This window comes from Canis lupus, chromosome 12, assembly GCF_048164855.1.
Source record: "Canis lupus baileyi chromosome 12, mCanLup2.hap1, whole genome shotgun sequence".
Taxonomy (NCBI): domain Eukaryota; kingdom Metazoa; phylum Chordata; class Mammalia; order Carnivora; family Canidae; genus Canis; species Canis lupus.
The window spans coordinates 3,385,456-3,408,631 of record NC_132849.1 but is presented as its reverse complement, the minus strand read 5'-3'; the positions used below and the strand labels follow the sequence as shown (position 1 = coordinate 3,408,631).

Here is a 23,176-nt window from a genome sequence, read left to right as displayed (position 1 = left end):
TGCTCAGCTTAGGAGTAGGAGGAAATGCTGTGCCTGGTTGCTTATGGTTAACATTTATTCTGAGTAGATGTTGGATATTTTGAGTATCATTCTTGGCTGGATTCTTTTACATAAAATAATTGCCTTAACCCTCACAACAACTCTGGAAAGAAGGCTTAATTATCTTTATTTTCAGTTGAGTAAATTAATACTCCTGTTGGTTTTAAAGGTCACTCAGCTGTAAGTAGCCAACCTAGAATGTTAACTTCAGCTCTGACCATGTTCTCTTCGTTCTGTAGAGATGCCTCTATCTTTGAGGTGACTTTAATTGCTTCAAGTTGGGGAACTTTTCCTCTTTTATATTTATCTGATGAAAATCTGAGATAAGGAGGAAGTCAGGGGCCTGGAATCATCTTTCAGGACAAAAGATAGCTTTGCCACCCCTTATCATCCCCACCACTAGATCTCCTAGGGATGGGGGAGAGACTTATAGGGGAAGAAGGAGGAAGAAAACAAGAATCTGCTCCTTCAGAGTCGAGAAGCTTTGACATTGAAGTGAGATACTCCCACATTCTGTAGGTGACTGCAAGGTCAGGCATACAGGGAGGGGACTGCTGCTGGAATGCTAACCTGGGTGATGAGCCAGGCAGATGCCAATAAGCTGTCTCATGGATTAAGCCAGGCCCAGAGCTCTTTATATAAAGACAGCCCTCTGCCCAGATCCTTCAGCCTGAATGTCTGCTTGCTGTGAGGAGGGTGAGTCTAGGGGTTGGGTCCCGGGATTGGGCTAGAGATGCATCTCAGGGGATGCCCAGATTCACAAGGTAAGGCATGGTGGGAGGTGGGGGAGCTTCAAGCACCTTCCAGGAAGTGCTTGAAGGAAGAGTGATACATAAACCTGAGGAGAAATGTCTGGTAGACTTTTAGGAGATATAATAAGAATATTTGTGGAGTTTGTGCAAAGAACTGAGGGCCTGAAGTCAGTGTATTTGCCTTTGATAATAGTGGTCTCCTCCTCAAGTAGCATTTTCCCACATCAGGATCTCTTTTCCTGGAAAAGATGCATTTACACCTTATGAGCAGAGTTGTGTGTCAGGGGGTTACTTTCCCTAAGGGCATGTGTTTGTAGATATTCTCTATAAATGGAGAATGGAAGGCTTTGCTTTTCATTAGAAGCATTTTCAGTATTTCTGGAGCCTATTGAGAAGTGTTTTGTTGGGTGAATTAATTGTTAAATCAGCCACCCTGCTATGCCAGTCACAGGGCTGCCTGTATACAAACAGATGAATTTAGGGAGGGCAGAGGAATGGAGATTGCTTCTGTTTCTCCCTGGATAAGTGTCATGTTGGGGTATGCTTGTATCCCCCAAATCACGTTTGTATGCTTCTGCTGTGCAGGGTTTTATGTGTGGCTGAACGTCAGTCAGTCTTGTGATTTAGGAATCTTGCACTTTCTGGGTTACCCCATCTAGGCACTCATTCCTTGCCTTTACGAGGAGCTAAGGAGAAAACATTTCTGAAGTAGCAGGTTGTCCCATGTCAGATAATTTAGAACAGCAACCTGCCTGGGCAGATTGCCATGTTGGTTCTGAGCCTTTCCAAGGCTGGCATGTTTTGTCTGTGTGTGTTTTGCATATGTCTATGAGGGTTGTTTAAAGAAATTCACCTAAAAAGATTGAATGTGGAGAAACAAACATTTATATTGGGTTTGAGCTGTGCAATAATGGACTGGATCCTTTACTTTTCAGTGGGTGCTTCGGGCACAGATGGAACCTGAACACTTACTCCCACCTGCTCGTTTTTACATGTTTGCACTTGTATGTGTCACCAGTGTATGTATGTGAGGATATCCAAGCTCCTGTGGGTGTGGAGACCCCACTTTGGGCTACAGCCTCCGAAGCAGTGTTATCTCTACCTCCTGTAGAGTGCTCTCCTGCCACTTAGGACAAGGAATCCTAAGGTCTTCAACACACTCTGTGTTAGACACTCTGTGCTGAATGAAGCCCGGGACTGACGCAGGGGGGTGCAGTTGCACTCTGTGCCCACCCTCCAAGGGGAGACTCTGGATGCCTACAACTGTGGCTGTGCCTTTGAAGCTCCCTTAGATCAGGACAGGTCTCAGTGGCAGTGGTGACTAATAATGGATCCCTCTAACTCAGTAAGTGTTTTTGGGTAAAGGTTGATAGTTGGGGAGGAAAGTATAGGGAAGAAGCAGTGTCTTTCCCTTGGTCCTAGATCCTTCTCCCCCAACAACTCATCCTCCTAACACTGATCTTTCTACTGTCAGGTCTCACTCACCTGCCTTCATCAGAACCATGTGTGACCAGCAGCAGATTCAATGTTGCCTGCCGCTTCCCCAGTGCTGTGTGAAGGGTTCCTCTTTCTACTCCTCCAAGTCGCCCAGTGCCAACAGCCAGGTGGTAGTCCAAGCCCCTCGTGAGATGCAAATTATAGAGTGTCCTGCACCATGCCCAGTTCAAGTTTCCCAGGTGAAGTGCCAGGCTTCGAGCCAGTCTAAGACCACCCAGGTGAAGTGCCAGGCCCCATGCCCATCTAAGACCGCCCAGGTGAAGTGCCAGGCTCCATGCCCGTCTAAGACCACCCAGGTGAAGTGCCAGGCTCCATGCCAGTCTCAAATTTCCTCTGTTCAAAGCCAGGCCCTATGCCAGCCTGAGGTTTCCTATGTGCAGTGTGAAGGTCCATGCCCTGTTCAGACGTGTTATGTAGAATGTGCTCCAGTTTGCTATACAGAAACTTGTTTTGTGGAATACCCAGTCCAGAACTTTGTACCCTGTCCAGCTCCTCAGCCTGTCCAGACTTATGTGGCTTGTCCCCCAGTTTCCCAAACTCAGGGGAAATTCTCCACCCAGCGTCAGTATCAAGGTTCTTATGGCAGATACGCCCTGCAGGGTCAGTCCCCAGCTTCCTACAACAATTGCACCCCCCAGTTCCAATCCAGGACCGCCTACAGCAACTGCGCCCCCCAGCGTCAGTCCCGGGCTTCATTCAGCACTTGTGCACCCCAGTGCCAGGCCCGAGGCTCTTATGGGAGCTTCTCCTCTCAGCGCAGCCGCTCCCAGAGCACCAGCAGGTGCCTCCCGCCTGGCCCGCTGCAGCCTCTCTACCGCAGCTGTTCCCCACCACGAAGGTCTGAGCCCTTCCACAGCCGCTGCCTGCCATCTGCGTGTTCTTCGGGCTCCTATAACTACTGCACCCCACCACGCCGCTCTGAGCCCATCTATAGCAGTGGCTGCCCGCGGGGTCCTTCCTCAGGCTGCGCTGGGAGATGTGGTCCCAAGTGTCGGATAGAGATTTCCTCCCCCTGCTGCCCCAAGCAGGTGCCCCCGCAAAAGTGTGCAGTTCAGATTCCTCCCATCAGACGCTGCTCTGAGAGTTGTGCCCCACGACCCTCCTGGGGAGCCTCCTGCCCGGAGCTGAGGCCACCTGCAGAGTCACGTCCACTCCCAAGCTTCTGTCCATCACGGCGTCTGGACCGGAGTCCAGAGAGTTCGCTGCAGCGATGCCCACTTGCTGCCCCAAGTCCCTGTCCACGTCCTGCTCCACGGCGGTACCAGCGCCCAGAACCCTGTGCAAGGTCCGGGCCGCGCTCCTGTCCTCCACCGCGGCGACTTTCCGAACCCTGTCTGTGTCCGGAACCACGTCCAGCCCCGCGTGCAGCCCCACGACCTAGACCAGTGCAGCGTGAATTTCCCGAGCCACGTCCCTGTCCGCAGCCCTGTGAGCGCCCAGCAGCCTACCCACTTCCAGAGCCAAGTCCCCTTCCAGCACCCTGCCCGAGCCCAGAGCCCTGTGCCGAGCCTCTGCGCTGTCCCAGCCCGAGCTCGGGACCACGTCCGAACCCAGGCCCAGGAGACCTAGGCTGTCATGAGTCTAGTCCATGCCTCCTGGACACCGAGGCCCCCAGCTGTGGCCCAACTGGTTGTAACCAGTGGCAAGGAAGTGGTGACAACTTTAGACCTTGTGATGGGATTCCAGAGCCACAGGGTTTTGGTGATTGTGGAGACCAAGGAGGCACCTGTGTTGGACTGAAAGGCGGTTCTGATGCTGGAACAAAGGGTGCTTATTTTTAAGGATGAGACATCCTTGCCTCCTGCCCTGAAAATGTTCTGCCTCCTTTCCCAGCAGCCTCAATTTCCAGTATGTTCTTGTGTGCTTCTTTCCAAAGACAGCCGGAGGTGATGTCCAAACTCCATTGCATGCCATCTCAGGATCCACCCCTGGGTCTCAGGCCCCTCTCCAGCCCTACATCTGGCTCCTCCCCTGAACACACCCTCAGTTCCAGCCAAACCAGTCTGGCCACCAGGGCACATCTGGGTGTTGTCCAGAATATACCTTGGGTGTCCCTTGCCTCTAAGCCTCTGCTCACTTCCTGCCCTCCTTGCCTGGACCAATTCTCTGCTATGCCCAGCCTCTGAAATTCAGCCCATCTTTCAAGACCTCTTCCTTGGTCTTTTCTGTTTGTTCCTACCCATGGGAACCTATGCCAAGTTCCTAAAACTTACTGCATTGCTCATACCAGCCGTTTGGCAACTGCCTTGCAATATCTCTTGAATTATTTCACTTTTCCAGTGTGTCTGTTTTTCTTGACCAACTAGGTTGTAAGCTCCCATTTGAGTGAAGTGAGAATATCTCTAAAGCCCTGTGCTTCTCCTGAGGCAAGCAGCTGCTCTGCAAGGCTTGTGGGTTGGCAGCTTGAGCGACGATCTATCCTGACTGGCAACTCCAGGATCTGGGACAGAAGGAGGTCATGTAACAATAAAGATGGTACCCTCATAGTCCGAGTCTTGCATAATGCCTGATTTTTTACTCCTTCCTGACTCTCTGGGATGAGCTTCTTTGTTATTATTATTTTTCTTGAGTTTATTGTACTCATGATCTGAGTTTTGCTTGACCAGTGAATTACCTTATGGGTTTTCTGTCTCCTCTCGGTGTCCCTGCTGTCTGGCAGGAGAAGCTGGATGAAAAGGCAGGAGGAATGAGAGAACAAGAAGAACTCTTGCTCCTCAGTCTGGGGGTAGAGGTCTCAGGTCTGGGCTGGGCAGGTCATCCAGCTATGAGTGTTGGGAGTGGGAGGGGAGCCTGAGGAGAACTGGAAGCTCTCTGTGATATTCCACACAGGGTACACTCTTCTTTTGCTCAGAATAAACCATTTGCGCCTTTTTTTTTTTTCATCATAGAAAAGGCTGCCTCTATGTTCCTCCATTGCTTTTGAATCCCACTGGGCATGAGTGGTCTTGGTAGTATGAAGATACAGCTTAGAGGGTCCTCTTCTCCCACTCCCTATCTTTGAGATGGGTGCTATGGAATGAGTGCTTTTGAGGTGAACCTATCCCCAAAGGCAGACAGTAGCCTGAGGCCACCATGGTCTGTAGAGGACAAAGAGGGCCTCTTAAGAGGACAGCAGGGAGTGACTCTGGCCTGGACTCACAGATTCAGCTCCACAGGTTAGCACCACAGATCCAGAGGACATCTTTGGCTCTGAGGATATCTTTCCCTTGTCCCAGGGATCTGGCCTTGCAGTGTCAGAGGTAGAGACCTAAGAGACACCTGGCAAAGGAAAACCGGACTTCTTTATGTGAAGTACATTCATTCAATTTTTTACTGACAAATATTCATTGCTTATCTGTCAAGTGGGCACAGAAATAACTCCTCTTTGCTCTCAGAGAGCTTACTGCCTAGAGCGCTGGTTCTCAGGGTGGTACTTGAACCAGCAGCATAGCACCACCTAGGACATTGTGACAAATACAAGTGCATCATATCAGACCTACTGAAGCAGAGATTCTGGTGGTGAGGCCTGCGAAGCCTGATTTTAACCAGCCCTCCAGGTATTTCTGCTGCCCAGTGTTTGGTTGTTACTAGTTTAGTGAAATACATTATACAGGTAGAACATGAATATATGTATATGTATGTGTGTGATTATATATATATATATATATAATATATGTCCTCTGATTTTCAGAATAGCCCACGACACAAGCATTATTATCTCACCACTTGACAGAGCTGGAAGGAAGCACACAGGCTAAAGCCACACAGCCAGACTCAATTCCAAGCCTACACTCTTTGCTACTACATGTGGCATCTTTTATCTCAGTCATAATCTCTGCCTCTTCTTCCAACACATTTTTTTTGGACAGGTTATTTTCACCAGTTTTACTTTTGCCTCTTCTCTTCAAATCCAGGCTCTTCTAGGACCCTATCTGCTCTGTGGCACAAGCCCTCAAGGGCTTGGCAGGGTCCAAATAGCTCCCATGGGACACCCTTATTTTCCTATTACCTAGACCCCTGGGTGGGGGTGGGGAGAGGCTTGAAAGACCCAGATGGGGATTCTCATTAGATCTCTCCCCCTGTTCTTTCAAACATACCCCTGAACAAGGACCCTCTTTTCTGGAGGATGAATGTGGAGCAGTCCATTCCCTCAAAACACAGAAGAAACCCAGACCTGAATGGAAGATAAGGGCATTCACTCCTAGGAAGCCCCACCTTCCTCAGGTTGAGTGTACAGGTCACCACACAGGCTCTTTGTTTCAATGACCCATGACCTGCACTGTTGTCTCAGGATAGACTCTGGTCCCCAGGATAACTAGGCCTGGATATGGAAAGAGATTGGATGATAGTAGAATATAGGGGTCTCTGGGTAAGTCAGGCTGGGCCTGTGCTCTGTCACAGACCAGAGCTGTTCACCAGCCAGCCTCAGTGCCATCTTTGTAACCAGAGGAGCTCAGAGCCCAATGCTCCACTCTCCTGGGGCAATAGTTTGAATTGGGTCCTCCCACCTCCTCTGACAGGATGCTCAAGCTTGTGCCTCCAGGTAGGCCACCTGTGAAAAGTTACAATCCATCTATGGCAGCTCTGGGGAAAGGAGTAGCCAGGAGTGTGTGGGTCTATGGGTCTGTTGTATCTCTCTGTATACTTTAAAGCTTGGGGCTTCTAAAATGTATGTGTCAAGGGGGCTGCCACCCCAGGAGCATGGGTTAAGATCTCCTAGGGCCCTTCAGCCTTGGCTTTGGACAGCCCTTCTAGATGTATCTAGAAGCCTAGGAGTAACCCAGTCGCCCATTCCACTCTCCACTTCCTTCACACATGATCTGCCTCCCAGAACTCTGCCTTTTGCTTCTATATCAATGATTCGAACAAAGCTTAAAGGGCTGAGGATTGGAATTTCAGAGCAAAAAAGACCACTTATAAAAGCCTTTTAAACTTGCTCAGAGACCTGTGAGAGAATCTCCTTTTTGAATATCACACTAACCATCTAAGGCAGTGCACAGGTTGCATGGTATTGTTTCCATTCTAGGTGACCAGACTATGCCCAGAAATGCCAGTGCATCAGGCAAATCATAGACAGTATGAAGCAGAGGTCAGCCAGACTCCTATGCTTGGCATACAGGATGAGGACCTAGCTTCCAGAGATGAGGGAGTAGTTAGTCTGAGTAAATGTAAGAGAGGTTGGATGCCCCGCCACCCCCACACCCCAAATCTTGCTTGTATCTATGTGCAATTCTCTATCCTTTCCCTCTTTTAGGCCTCCCACTCTGGGATTAGCATTTTCACTGTAGAATGAGGGAATTGCACTAGATGTTCTCAGAATTTCCTTCCAGACCAGGTGGATTAGCCACAGTTGCACTTTGTCACTAGGCTCAGTTCTTCGTATATAGGTGGAATGACCCGGGAACCCACTTAAAGAGACAGAGTCTCAAGATCTATCCCAGATCTATTTAAATTGAATTTCTAGAGAGAGAGAATCTGAGACCTCCATTTGAAAATTATTCTGATCAGCTGAGATTAAAAGTCATTGATGTAGTGATACCCAGGGCTATAAGCTTACTCAATATCTACAAGGAGAGTTAAAACTTGCACATATCTGGCCACAGCATAAAGAGAAGGTGGACATGGTGACAAAAATGAGGCTGATAACTGCCTTTTTGTGAAAATTTTTATGTAATTACCCAACGCCAGAGTCAAATTTTCCACTTCTAAGTCTAGGAGCACCTCAAGACCAGGGAGTCTTCTTTTCTCTCAGTTAAATCCCCAACCACTGCCACCCAAAATACCCAGGATGTGGCTCTTGTGTATGGCTGAGAGAGGGGAGGTTGTATGATATATGTTACAGATTTTTTGCTGGGAGAAGATAGGCCTAGTTTTAGTATATCTCTCCTTTATCCAGGCACTATTTAAATATTAAGAGGGAGGAATTCCACATTTCAAAGTTTGTCCTAAAGACTAGAATAATCCTGGATAAATAACCAAATAGAACTATCATGCATAAGAGAATAGCTCAGTTCTTTATTTATAGGTAGATGGTAGTAATCAGAAGAAAGGCAGTGCAGACAACATACAGGAAAATAACCAGGTGGTGAATAAGACTTGGTCCTGGGCCATAGCATACTCCTGATTTCTGGCCTGGTTGGACATCTCAGAAGATCCACATGCTTGTGGCTTAAAACAAGTTAGGAAGAGAGGGTGATGCATAAAAATCCATGTGCTTCCCCATCACCAGGGACTATCAAACTCATTCTTCCAAAAGATGAAGCTTCCTGACCTGAAAGACTAAACTAGAAGTATCTAGAAGCCTACAAATAACCCAAGCTATGCCAATCCCACCCATCATGTCCCTCACCACGTCTTATCATAGGAGCCCTGAGATGAGTTAACATCTTTCTTCTGTTCTTGATTGTTATATCTGTCAGGAATAAAATCATTTATCGACTTAAATAAAAACATCCATTCATTTGATAAAGATTTATGAAACCTAGCTATCTCCCAGGAACTGTGCTTGGTTTTGGAAATACAACAGTGAGCAAGGCAGACACCATCATACCTACTTGGAGTTTGAAAGACTATAGAGTTTATAAGAGCTTGAACATAGGAGGCACAGTATACCATGGAAACCCATAGGAGGGGTACAAATGGCTCAAGTGCCTAGAGGAGGTGCCTACAATCAGAGATTTGAAAGTTGGTAGGAGATGTCTAATGAATGGAGGAAAGAGGAGAGCACTCCAGGAAGAAACACTAGGTATGCTGTCATTAAAATAATATCATGACAGATTACCAGAGGAATATTTCCTCCTTATTTGACCATCATTCTTGGTTCCAAACACGTCCATCTTTACCCTATTCTAAGGAAGTTCTTATCAATATTTTAGAGTAAAACTTAAGAAGAAACTGGCCTAAGTTTCAGGTGACTTCAAATTATGAGGGAAAATTGAAGAAAAGATTCTATCAGTGTGGGTTAGAATAATGGACCTAATCTGACAAGATAAAATGTAATATAAAGGTGAAGTTCTGAGTTCAAGTGAAAGATCTACTGCACTTGTAGAAGATGAGTGGATATATCAAAGCCACACATATAAAGAAAAGTTTGGTTGATTAAAACCTTAGCATAGGGCAAGTGTGAGATTGTCTGCAGCACATGGTGATGAGCTCCTGTTCTTAGTAGTTAGTCATGATAGTGTTGCTCTGCTTAGTCCAGACAGTGGTCCAGACAGTGCACAAATGGGAGTGAGGCTAGACGATGATGTGTCAGCCTACTATGGGTCAGCCACCACCTGAGACAGGAAACCTACATCCTTCCTCACACTCACAACTTGCCAAGATGCTATTATTTGCTCCAATTTATAGACAGTGTCACAGACATACACACAAAATCTACTGAGGTTAACTAAACTGTCTGGTCACACATCTAAGACCTGATAGTGCTAGAACCGAAGCCTAGGCTTATCTTGCTTCAAAACTCGGTCTCCCTGTGGAAGGAAGAATAATGTTATATTTTATTTTTCAGAGAGGAGGAGACAGGAGGAAAGATGTGGAGGGAAATGGGGAGAGAATCTTAAGTAGACTTCATGCCCAGTGTGAAGCCAGATGTGGGCTGGGACATGGGGCTTGATCTCACAACCCTGAGATCATGACCTGAGCCAAAATCAAGAGTTGGATGCTTAACCGACTTGAGCCACCCAGGTGCCCTTAATGTATTTTCAAAGAAGTAGCATGTTGCTCTCTCTCTTCCATTATTTGAAAGACTTTCTGTCAGAAAAAGTAAAAGTCAAGAGCTTAAATCCAATGGTTGGAAATTTCTGGTTAGAAATAAAGAGAATAACTTAATAATCAGAACTGTGTGGAAATGGAATGCACTGTTACTGCTGCAGTCAACACTTATTCAAATAATGAGTTTTTACTATGTCAGACAGTATTCTGGATGCTTGGGATGTATTAGTGAATGAAACAGACAGAGATGCTTTTTCTCAAGGGACTGTTATTCTAGCAAAGGAAAACATAATAAAAAACGGACATATTTAAATATATATATAACATTAAAATATACAAACTTCTTTGGAAATAAGAATAGCAATGAAGATGTTGTGGGCAGGCATCCCAGACAGCATAAGAAGAGGAGGATGACTGAGCTCCGTGTATGGGAGAAAGGGGCCCAGCGGGGTGTGGAATCGTGAGCCAGCATGCATAGGAAAAGGCATCATGAGATAGGAGTTGGACCCCAGCTCCACCACTTACTAGCAGAGAGGTCTTAGCTTTGGCAGTTTCCCTTGACACATAATTCCTTCATTTATAAAATGTGGTTAAAAGAAAAATATACCCCTGTCCGTGTCACACAGGATTAGATAGGTTATTTAAATTACATACACTTTGTATATTATAAAACACTACAAATATATCTCCCTTTAGCAGTGAGTTGTTTACCCCTAAGGAGAGAAAGACAAGGGAGAGATGACAATTGGCCCCTCTGATGAGAGAGGTTGGCCACAAAGGCAAGCCAAGTCCAGATGCAAGCAAAGCCTGGACAAACAGACAGGTAGAGGGGAAGCACAAACAGGAATGGATCTGGTCAGCTCAGACAAGTCAAGGGAGGCATGGAGGAGGAGGAACTGAAGGAGTAAGGGACATGGGAAGACAGACATATTTATATATTTGCATATTTTAGTATACATAATTCATATATAATAAATATTATATAAAATAATAAAATATGATTATAAAGATTTTTAAATTTTAATTTTGAATTAAGTTTTTTGAAAAAAATTAAATATTTTAAAAGTAATAAAAACGATTTTAAATTAAAATACTTTATTTGATTATTTTTTAAAGATTTTATTTATTCATTCATGAGAGACACACAGAGAGAGGCAGAGACGCAGGCAGAGGGAGAAGCAGGCTTCTCACAGGGAGCCTGATGTGGGACTTGATCCCTGAACTTGGATCTCGCTCTGAGGCAAAGGCAAATGCTCAACTGCCGAGCCACCCAGGCATCCTAAAATTAAAATATTTTAAATTTATTGTGAAAAATTGATATTTAAAGAATATAAATATTTAGTGAATAATGTCTTGCCCATTATCCATAATGAGATAAAAAAATTTCATATATTTGATGCATGTTTCCTTTCTACCTTCCTTCCAGAGCTAATTCATTAGTCTGACTCATCTAAGTTTAAGGTTAAGTATTCCTATGTATTTCCTGATATTCCTATTACACTATAAATTTTCTTAAAATATATGGAATTGTTTACATATTTTTAACTTAAATATTACATATTTGATGCACTCGTGAAAACTTGCTTTTCTATCACAGAATCTTTGTGAGATATTCAAGTTAGTCACTGTCATTTAGTTTATTTTTCACTGCTATATTGTACTCCATCTTATAACCACCCTAATTATTTAAGTAGTTTCTTATTAAAGAATATATATGTTGCTTCTAATTATTTTGCAATTCTAGACAACTCCATTATTTAACTCTTTTTTTTATTGGATTTCAATTTGCCAACATATAGCATAATACCCAGTGCTCATCTTGTCAAGTGCCCCCCTCAGTGTCCATCACCTAGTCACCCCAACCCCCCTGCCCACCTCCCTTTCCACCACCCCTTGTTCGTTTCCCAGAGTTAGGTGTCTCTCATGTTCTAGACAACTCCATTATTTTAAAAAAATCTTTACATATTGTCTGTGTGTAGGATGGCCTCTCCAGGAGGCTAGGAATTACATGGTCAGATTATAGACATGCTCAATTTTAACCTTACAATATATTGTCACATGGGTCTCCAGTTTACAATTCCCCTATTAGTGTAAAAAAGTTCCTGTTGTTTCATCCTGCTAACACTTTGTAATACCAGATGTTTATATAATTATTCAGTGAGTGTGAAATATCCATTTGATATCTCATTGTATGTATTTCATTGTTCCTGTGTTATCCATTTTCTTGATCATAAGTGATCTTGAGCATCTATTCATATATTTGTTGAACAATGTTTTCTTCTTTTGTAAATTACTTTTTCTTACCTTAGGAATATTTTTTATTTGATTTGCAAAAGTTCTTTACACATTTTACCTTTTATTCCATAGAAAGATATTGCAAATATCTTCCCTGATATTGGCTTTTTATATTTTTAATGTTTTCTTTTCACGAATAAAATTATATACTTTTAAAATAGCCAAGTTTGTGAAATTTTTGCTCTATAATCTTTTTATGCCTGTGAGAAAACAGAAAAAATATATATTGGTCTATGCCCCTATTTCCTGGCAAGAAGTTCCTGAAACACTTGTAATTTCCTGGTTCCATTGAGGCAGCTCTGGATGGGCTCCTGGAAGGTTCCTGGATGGGGTCTGGTCCTCAGGAAGACCAAGCCATGATCAGGAGATTGGAATTTTCAGCCTCACTGCCTATCCTCCAGGGAAGAGATAGGGCCAGAAATGGAGTTAATAATTGATCATGCCTGTGTGAGGAAATCTCCATAAAATATCATTAGGACAACATTCAGAGAGCTCTGTGGCTGGCAAACACATGTGCACCAGGAAGGTGATGCACCCCACCTCTAATGTGGCAAGAGCTCCTGCACTTGGGACCCTCCCAGACCGCCCCTTCTATATGTCTTCATCTAACTGTTCTTCTGTATCCTTTATTATATCTTTTAATGAACTGGTAAATGTTAGTGTTTCCCTAAGTTCTGTGAGCCTCTTTAGCAAATTATTCAAATCTGAGAAGAAGAGGGTCACAGGAATATCTGTTTCATAGTTAAATTGGACAAAAGTTGTGGAAACCTGGGGACCTAGCTGTGATTGGCATCTGAAGTGGGGGGCAGTCTCTTGGGACTGGGAGTTTCACCTGTGGACTCTGACACTGTCTTCAGGTAGATGGTGTCAGCACTGAGTTAGACTGTAGGACACCCAGTTGATGTCTGTTAACTCTTGTCAGTGTGCGGGAAAAAAACAAGCACTCCTCTAGGAGCCAAAAGTGTTAAGAGCTAAGTGTTCTATGGGAGTAGTAAAGTACACATAGGAAAGAAACACAGGAGGAAAGAACTGGGGTTTCTCACTACAATGCCTTCTTTAAGAAACCTTTCTTTATTATAAACTTTCATTATATTTTCTTTGTATTGTACAGAAACTTTCATTTTTATATATTTGTATGAATTCTATTTTCACCATATAGATAACCATTGGTCATCATAAAATAGTCATTATTCCCTAAGAATCTGCACTGCCATTTCAACCACACAGCAAGTTTGCATATTTGTTTTTTTTTTTTTTTGACAAATGCAGAAATTACTTTTATTATGTTAGAATATTCCTTAATGGGTTGGCAATTATTCATGTGAAGGAGAGTTCAGAAAACAGATTTATGACTGTATTAGCCTTGTCCTTGATTAGAGATTTATGAATTACACAAAAAATATTATTCCCTAGAGAAGGTTACTCTAAAAGTAGTAGTAGAAAAGGTCTAAGAGACTGTGAACTTAGAAGAGCATCTCCCTGCTTGTCTGGCTGTTCCAGGTGGACCACAAGACTTCAGTACAAGGATGGACATGTTTTCTTTGTTGAATTTAAAGCTGTTTTACAACAGTTCGAATGCTCTTTCTTGCATGCAACAGGTCAAAGGCTTCATTAATTTGGTCGAAAGACAGACTGTGAGTCACAAATTCATCAACTTTTATCTTTCTGGACATATATTCAGACACCAACTTTGGGACACTTTCTACACTCTTCCATCCTCCAAAGGCAGTGCCTTTCCATACGCGCCCAGTTATCAGCTGAAATGGATGAGTGGCGATTTCTTCACCTGAAGCAGCTACTCAGCTATGACGCTGACACCCCAGCCTTTGTGGCAGGCCTCTAGTGCTGCTCTTATGACTTTCAAGTTACCAATACACTTAAAGGAATAGTCCACTCCCCCATCAGTCATTTCAATGAGCACTTCCTGGATGGATTTACTGAAGTCCTGGGGGTTAATACATTCAGAGGCTCCAAACTCCTTGGCCCTTGAGAATTTATCTTTATTGATGTCCACACCAATGATCTGGGATGCACCAGCCACCTTACAGCCCATGATAGTCACCAATCCAACTCCTCCTAGGCCAAAGACGGCACAAGTAGAGCCAGGCTCCACCTTGGCAGTGTTCAGAGCAGCACCATAACCAGTTGAAATGCCACAACCGAGAAGGCAGACTTTATCCAAAGGTGCTAAAGGATCAATTTTAGCAACAGAGATATTTGCCACAACTGTCTATTCAGAAAATGTGCTGGTTCCCATATAATGTAAAATTGTCTTTCCTTTGCGAGTAAATCTGCTAGTACCATCTGGCATTAATCCTTTCCCCTGTATAACTCTTATCTTCTGGCAAAGGTTTGTTTTAGGATTTAGACAAAATTTGCATTCTCCACACTGTGGGATGTAAAGTGGGATGACAGTGTCACCTGCCTTCAGCTTAGTAACTCCTTCGCCAACACTTTCCACAATTCCAGCACCTTCATGTCCCAGGATCACTGGAAAACTCCCTTCAGGATCAGCCCCACTCAGGGTGTAGGCATCGGTGTGGCAAACTGGAGTGGCCATGATCTTAATTCGAACTTCATGAGCCTTTGGGGGTGCCACCTCTACCTCTTCTATAGAGAGAGGTTTTCCTGCCTCCCAGGCAACTGCAGCCTTGCACTTGATAACCTGGTTCGCCATGCCCTCTGCTCCTGCATATTTGTTTGTGTTTAATGCTAGGCTCACAATTCTGATCTGTGCCCTAGCCATGGATCTCTGTGAGATTATCCACTGTCTTTATTACTATAGTTGTCTGATCAATCATGCTATCTACCAGTGTTTATTTCTCCATATACTTTTTAGAATGGGTTTATCACATTCCACAAAGGCAAGACATAGCAAAGCAAAGTGTCATGTTAGAATTTTAACTGGTATTGTATTAAATATATAATAATATCATTAGAGCAACTTTCATCTTAGTGATTTTTTCCCATTATACCATGAACATATGTATAAATCTTATTTAGTATCTTTTGATAAAGTTTTTAATTTTTTTCTTTCAATGAAGTTTTTACATTTGATACATAAATATCTTGTTCATCTAAAAAAGTTATTATTATATAACTTATGTATTTTGCTGTTTTTTAAAACAGCATTTTTGAATCTTTATCTTCTGCTTTTTTAAATAAATATAAACATATGAATCTGATAATGTGCTGTATTCTTATTATTTGTAATTTTCTACAGGGAATATTCATATGCATATATCCTTTTCTTCTTATCCCATATTGTTAGCTAGGATGTGACAAGGAGTTACCCAGACCAGAGGGCTTAAAACTATCAGTAGAAGAGAGGATGAGGAAGGGAAAAAAGCAGGAGAAAGCTCAGCTAGGTGTTTCACCTGATAGCCCCTTACAGGAGCCACTTAGAGCCAGACTGGAACTGAGGACCTGTGCAGAAGCCCCTCTGAGTCATCCTGAAGTTTCCTTTAGCTCATTAGAGTACTAAGGTCTTCTCCTATGGGGGGTGAGGGGGTCGACCATTTTTTTTTGAGCATAGGATTTATGCATTAAAATGTTGGCATTCTAGGCATGCACAGTTGAATCAACATACCCGAGTAATAGAATATGCCTACGTTCCTTTAATGTATATGCAAGCTCCTGCCCCACCCCTAATGCACTAAATAAAAGCTTCTTGTACTAACCTCCTGGTGAGCCAGTGCTTTGAGTCATCTCCCCATCTCCTTAACTTGTAAAAAGCAATAAAAAGTTCTTTGCTTTTAATGCTTCTTGGGTTGTGTTCAATTTAATGAACTATAAGCTGCAAACCCATTGTGTTTAGTTACATTATCTCTCCTAAGGCTAAATTCTTAGATATTCAAACATTATACACGAACTGTTCTCATTTTACATTCTAATTCATTTACACACCATAAAGAATGTATTGAATTAATGAATCATCATATTGTCATGCATAATCAGTATGCTGATTTATTTTCTTACTAGTGAAACATGAGTGTCCAATTCCATGCATCCTCTCCAATACTGAGTATTTGGTTTAAAAAAATATATATTTATTTATTTATTCATGAGAGGCACACAGAGAGAGACAGAGACATAGGCAGAGGGAGAAGCAGGGTCCATGCAGGGAGCCCGATGTGGGACTTGATCCCAGGACTCCAGGATCACACCCTGAGCCAAAGGCAGACACTTAACTGCTGAGCCACCCAGGCACCCCTACACTGAGTATTTGTTAGGCACTCGGTCTTTGCCAATCTGATATGAATGAGTAAATTGGATAGATACTCTATACCATAAAAACAGGTTTTTACAAAATTCTTTGATGCTTAGTAACATTGAACATATTTTCAGTTACTTTTTGGCCATTTGTGTTTCTCTTCTTATGTGTGTATTGCCTGTTCCAATCCTTTGTCCATCCTTTTATTGGTGTGCTTGCATATTTTTTATTGATGTATAAGAGCCATTTTTCTAAATACCTACCAAATGTGTTGTAATTTCCCCCAATGGATCACTTTTCTTTCTGTCTTATTTATGGTGCTATTTTTTACGTATATTTTAACTTTTAAATTAGGCACATTTATTAATTTTTGAAAGGGAGAATATACTAAAAGTCAATAATGTATAAAGTTCTGTCTCCACAAATGGCTGCAGAGTGTAGAGAAAAGAGCAAAATTCACACTGTTTTAATGACTTCATATGGATTTCAGCAGTGTTTCCTCCTATCCCTTGAGGTTATCAGGACATACAGGTGAGTAGATGACTTCACAAAACCAAACATTTTTTTTTTCTATTGAAATGATGCCAAATCAATATAAATCTATTGGAATCTAATAGTCATGGTTTAGAAATGAGTCTGCATGGTATTACATGCATGCTGCTGTTTTTTTGCCTGTGCCCAAGTCAGATTAATTGATGATTGGGTGCTGCCTTCTCTGCCTAGAGGCAGAGGGATGATCCAATGGCATCTGAGGTCCATCATTCTAGGAATCAGTGAGCTGGGCTTCTGAGTAGTACTACCTGTGTCCTGACCTCTCCTTCCACAATGGAGCCCTGAGGACAAACATCATCCATGAGTAACATATAACCTCATACGGATCTCTAGGATGGTATGGTCAGCACTCATCACTGTGCATGTCTTATCTGACTACCTTACATCACAGGAAAAAGCTGTTTGCAAACTCCCAGGTGCTATGAAATGCTGGTAAAATGATTATAAATGCATGTCTTGGCTCTAGGTGCTGATGGGAGAGGCAAACATATTAGATCCAGACTCTACTCTCAAGAAGAATTCAATCCCATATCAGAGATATGTCACATAAAGTAAAATAAAGCACAAAGTAAACAGTCCAAAGTAGAGCTCATAGGCCAATTCAGCTTCAGAGAAAGATTTCTTCTCTTAAGGGAGGAAAGGGGTGGGGGGAAACACCCATAGAAGCAGAATAGCTTCATATTGCATAGATATTTAAATGCAAGGAGAAGGAGTTTAGGTTTTAGCCTGAATCAGTGAAGGTGTTTCAGAAAACTTCATTTACTGGTAATGTGACTTTATAATTCATCATCCAAACTGGGACACACTTGAGATTGAAAAAACAGTTTATGATTTATGCTGTGACAGAAGGCATAATCCAAACTGTTCCTGGCAAATAAGGATGTTTTATGTGGCCATAGACAATTATTTCTTAGAAGATCTCTAATGAAGAAGAGACAGAGGGAAAAACCAGGAAAGTGAGAGGCAAAAATGACCAATGAAGTACACACACACACACACACACACACACACACACAGTTTAAGATAAAATACATGTATGTGTATATAAACACACATTTAGCCTCTGTATATTATTTGTACATCCACATGCATGGACATAAACACATATTCATGTCTTGCAACTACATGTCAACCGGCTCAGCCTTTCCTTATGACTTATTCATTATGTTGCTTCAAGTTCTGGGGAATTTCAGATTCTCTCCCAGTGTTTCTACCATTGGCAGGAAAGAGAGAGGGTTTTCCTTCACACGCTTCTTCTGGCTTCAGTGTGCTTCTAATTAGTTTACTTTTGGAAAATCTCATTGTGGTATTTATTATACACCAACTTGAACCAAGAATGAACTCCTATCCTTGCTCTTCATCCATTGAAAGTATAGTAGGAAAACATTTTGAGTAAACAGTAATAAAAACCTAGAGCCAGGGTGTTGCCTGGGGCTTAAAGAGTCCCTAGAGGGAGGACGCACTCGCTGTTGAGTTGCCCTGGCCCTGGCATCTACTTCCCACACTTAGACTTTACTCTTTGCTGCCACCTGGTTGTTGAGTGGTGTATAATTATGGGGACAACACGGAGCTACCCTCCTCCTCACCATGAACTCCTTTCCTGGAGCTATTGCAGAGTCAAACAAATCAAGACATTTAGCAGAACAAAGGAGTCTTAAACAGAAAGGAAAAAATGGTTAATACAAAATAAAATAAAAATTTCCAATAAAAAATGGTGTTTTTTTGGAAAAAACAAAAAACAAAATAAGAGTCCCAATTTTCCCTCCTTTGAAGGAAGGTATGACTTACAAAAGACAGATGTTTTCCCTTTATTTGTGAATATATAGGTATCTTATTATTTAAGGGCCCACCATGTTACAGGTCTTCTGTCAGACTTGTTCGTTACATTGTCTTACTGACTGAAGCAGTATCCCTATGAGATATTTTTAAAAGATTTATTTGTTTATTGAGGGGGGTGGGGCAGAGAGCGAACCTTGAAGCAGAGTCCCTACTGAGTGCAGAGCCTGTGGCAGGGCACCTCTCAGGACCCTGAGATCATCACCTGAGCCAAAATCAAGAGTCTGGCTAACCGACTGGGTCACCCAGGTGCCCCTCCCTGTGAGATATTTTTGCCATTATTCACACTTTTTAACAGAGGAGACAGATAAATAAAATTTAAAAAGAGTCACTTTATGTAACTTTCACAAGTGACCAGGTAGAAGAACGAGGATTGCATTCCAGGGTCTGACTCTAGGCTCTTAAAAGCAATGGGATACACAGAGATCAGCAAATTTTTCAACAAAGGGCTAAAGACAAAATATTTTAGGCTTTGGGAGCCATAGGATCTTTGACTCAACTACTCAACTCTACCACTGCACTGTGAAAATAGCTGTAGATAATAAAGAAATGAACGCAGATGGGTTCCAACTAAAATGCCATGAAGATTGAAATTAGAATTTAATATGACTCCCATGTGTCATGAACTATTCTTCTGATTTTTTCCCAAACATTTAAACATATAAAACCACTCTTAGCTTGCAGACTATATAAAGCAGGCAGAGGGGAAGATTTGGGCTCCAGACAAGTTTGCTGATCTCTGTGAGCCTGGCAGGGTAGAAAAAAAAAATGTGAAGGTATCTCTAAACTATAGTCCAGAGCAGGCTGCCCAAGAGCCACTGCATTTACGTTGGCAGAAGGAAGGAAAGAAGGAGACTGGCGCCCAAGGTCCAAAACAGGATCTATGAGGCTTCCCAGGTGACTCTGGCCAAGGAGAATAAGGCAGGTCAAAGTAAATTTTCCACAACTGGGTCACTCCTTGTTTCTAAGAAGCCCTATCCTGGCTGGGAGCAGCTGTGCTGGGCCCCATGGAAAAGGCAGGGAGATGCCAGTCACCACCTGTCACAGGACCATGTGGGTGGTGGGAGGTGGTGCCCTCATGCCCAGGTCCTGTCTCACAGGCTGGGGGCAGGGCCCAAGACCAGAATAAAAGGACCTTGGGGTCAGAGCACCTCCAAGCACTTGTCTGCTGAGGTGCTGACAACCTTGTGCTGCCCGTGCACGTAAGTGTCCCCTGGGAACAGGACCAGTTCCTTCAAAGACAGAGCACAGTCCAGAGCAGGGACAGATGGAGTGGGGATTTGGGGGGAAAGGATCCATGGTGCCAGAAGAGGAATAAATTCCATCTTCACGTATAAGGCTTTAGACTCTTGCCCATATTTAGTAACATGGTTCGGTCTTCATTTACACTATGTATACTGGAGGAAAGTGCGTGTTTACCTTTTAAGTGTCTACAGAGGATCCAAACAGATGATGCCAGAATATGGGAAAGTCATGCAGCTGTTGGATTATATGGGACGTTTCTTGTGATGTTTCTATAATAATGTGAGATGCTAAGAGGGTGAGAGGGGCAGTGGGAGGCTCTGTGTCCTGGGTCTGACTCACTGTGTGACTCTCCCTCAGGTCCTGACCCTGCCCACTGAGATGTCCTGCCAGCAGAACCAGCAGCAGTGCCAGCCCCCTCCCAAGTGTCCCACCCCCAAGTGCCCCCCCAAGTGTCCCCCAAAGTGCCCCCCAGTCTCTTCTTGCTGCAGTGTCAGCTCTGGGGGCTGCTGTGGCTCCAGCTCCGGGGGTGGAGGCTGCTGTGGCTCCAGCTCCGGGGGTGGCGGCTGCTGTGGCTCCAGCTCCGGGGGTGGCGGCTGCTGCCTGAGCCACCACAGGCGACACAGGTCCCACCGCCAGAGACACCAGAGCTCAGGCTGCTGCAGCCAGCCCTCAGGGGGCTCGGGCTGCTGTGGAGGGGGCAGCAGTCAGTCGTCTGGAGGCTGCTGCTGAAGTGGACTCTGAGCCAAGAAGAACATACTAGGGGATAGCCAGTGGCCAAACCCTTCCTCTTGGTCCTGCTCCAGCTCCCCCTGCTGGGTCAGCTCAAGTGGCTGCAGGGTCTGAGTGCAGCCTTGAGCTCTGGCCCAGAGGATCCTTGTGCCCTGGTGTCCAAGAGCCAAAACCCCTCTCCTAAAAACCCATTTCCTCACCTCCCCCATATGTGTGGCTACCCTGGGAACCCAAAGCACAGACCCTGCACCCTTCTGTAGTGTACCTTGTTGTCAACCCAACCTGATGTGCAACAATAAAACTAGAAATCTTCATTCCCTCTTGCCTCGATTGTTGTTTTCTATTCATTCCTACTTTATCTTTCTCATACTGGCCTCAACTTCTGCTTCCTCTGAGGCCTCGGTGTCTACAGAACTTACTCAGATTTGCCCCTTGGCACCACTAATGTCCTTAAGAACAAAACCAATTTTTATTGGTTCAGATTCCAGTTCAGGAACCAACCTTGCCTTTAGTTGCCAGAATTTGTTAGTTCCCTCCCATCTGTGACAGTCCAGGCTTTTTATGGTTTGAAGATTTTGAAACACTTTTGGTTTTGAGGAATGCCTGTCAATTTGGGTCTGTTTGATGTTTCTTCCTGACTAGGTCCAGCTGTACATTTTTGCAAGGAGTGTCCTCCTGAGGGCTGATACCATGCCTCATATGATATCCAGTTGTTGCATCCGTGGGTCCCTGAAAAGTTGGAATAGAGACATTTGGGAAAATCCTGATAAAGCCGAGACTTTGAATTTCTAAATTCAATTCCATCAGGTTGTTGTTGTTTTGTTTTGTTTTGTTTTGTTTTGTTGGTTTTCTTTGTTTTTTGCCAGTAGAAGTACCTTTTCATATCATCTGAGGAGGTTAACCACACATCTCCTGAGGAAGCTGAAAGGCTCCTGGAAGTGGCTGCCTTCCAGTGCACTGTTGGTTCTCTTCAGGTCCCATCCCACCATCTCTCTTTGCTTCTGGAAGCACAACTCATCTCAAGGCCCCCTAAGCCCCAAAGGTGAAGTACACCTTTTGTTGATAGGGGTGACCTATCAGCAGGTATGCTACACTCCAAAAGAGCTACATGAGTTTTTCCAATTTATACAGATATAAACCCAGGGAATATGTGTGTACTGCATATTAAGGGTATGAGATAATTGTGGAAGGGACATAAAGTTGGATCGAGCCAGATTTATTCCTATAGGTCTGCCAAGCAGATGTCCTAGACTCAAGGCTATGTAGTGTGGTGGCAGTGGTGATGGAGGGGGTTGACAGGGCTCTAACCGGGTGTTTGGTTGGTTGGCTGAATCATGGACCAGAAGGTGGCTGACACTAAATGAAGATGAAATGCCAGGACTTCCTTGGCATATTACAGAGGAAGGGGTCCAAAGGTTTATTGGAATGTTACAGCGGAGTTATCAGTTGGGATCTGCTCGTCTTCTCTGGAAGGGTCGATAGGACACATCTCTCCTGACTATGAGAAATAAATTTGTGAGGAGACCACAGCACCCTTGAAGAGCTAGCTGATAGTTCTTCTCTGTAGGTTAGAAACTACAGTGGAATCTGATGCCACTGAATTGGGAAACCTAAATGCAGTAGGGATAACTGGACACCATTGGCAGCACTTAGGACCCAAGGCAAAGCGGGTGTGGTTACTATCCTGGAGAGCAGGGTCAAAGCAGCAATCAGAACATTCTGGCTCACAGAGCTGTGGCTCTGGCCAGTTCATCATGGTGGTTTGGAAGTGAAATTGATGGGAACGGTATTAATTTCTTACTTGATAGGTATCAGAGGAAAAACTCTAAGTGAACGAAACTCTGAGCCGTAAAAAGAGAATAATGCTCCCTCAATCAATTCCCAACTTTGAGCTAGTTAATAGACACGGAACACCTTGAATGAAGGGGAGGATGGGTCCTCTGGAGGAAGAACCCTTGTACTCTCCCAAAGACTTAAGCTACTAATATTTCCCCCGGCTTTCCCCAAAGGGACCTATGGCACTTTTTTTCCAGGGAATTGTGCACTGGGGAAAGAGAAAATAATCAGACTTTGGGGCTAACTGGACACTGGCTGTGGACTGACACTAATTCCAGGAGGCTCAAGACATCACTTTGCTCCACTCTGCTCCCTATTTGGTAGGATGGGAGCTTCTGGAGGTCAGGTGATCGATGGAGTTTTAGCTCAGTTTCATCTCTCAGTGGGCCCAGTGGGTCCTGAGCCCACCTCGTGGTTATTTCCCTGGTTCTAGAATGTGTGATAGGAATAGACACACACAGCAACTGTCAGAATCCCTACATTGGCTCTC

General features: G+C 43.8%; 1 protein-coding gene and 1 pseudogene across 5 annotated transcripts in view; one reads left to right on the top strand and one right to left on the bottom strand.

Annotated features, from left to right (window-relative positions):
* The window catches only part of KPRP (keratinocyte proline rich protein), a 47,229-nt gene extending 26,062 nt beyond the window's left edge, over positions 1-21,167 (top strand). The window contains exons 1-2 of one of the 5 annotated variants that reach the window (XM_072769106.1): positions 682-735; positions 2,266-4,774. In XM_072769106.1, the coding sequence (XP_072625207.1) occupies positions 2,294-4,069 (1,776 nt within the window). In that variant the 5' untranslated portion in view covers positions 682-735; positions 2,266-2,293 and the 3' untranslated portion in view covers positions 4,070-4,774. Of the gene's footprint in view, positions 1-681; positions 736-778; positions 804-2,265; positions 4,775-20,031; positions 20,079-20,478 lie in introns of those variants that run through there. The other 4 variants (XM_072769105.1, XR_012004004.1, XR_012004005.1 and 1 more) reach the window with 4 other exon arrangements.
* On the bottom strand, positions 13,826-14,961 carry LOC140601884 (alcohol dehydrogenase class-3 pseudogene; annotated as a pseudogene).
* Positions 21,168-23,176: the final 2,009 nt, after the last annotated feature.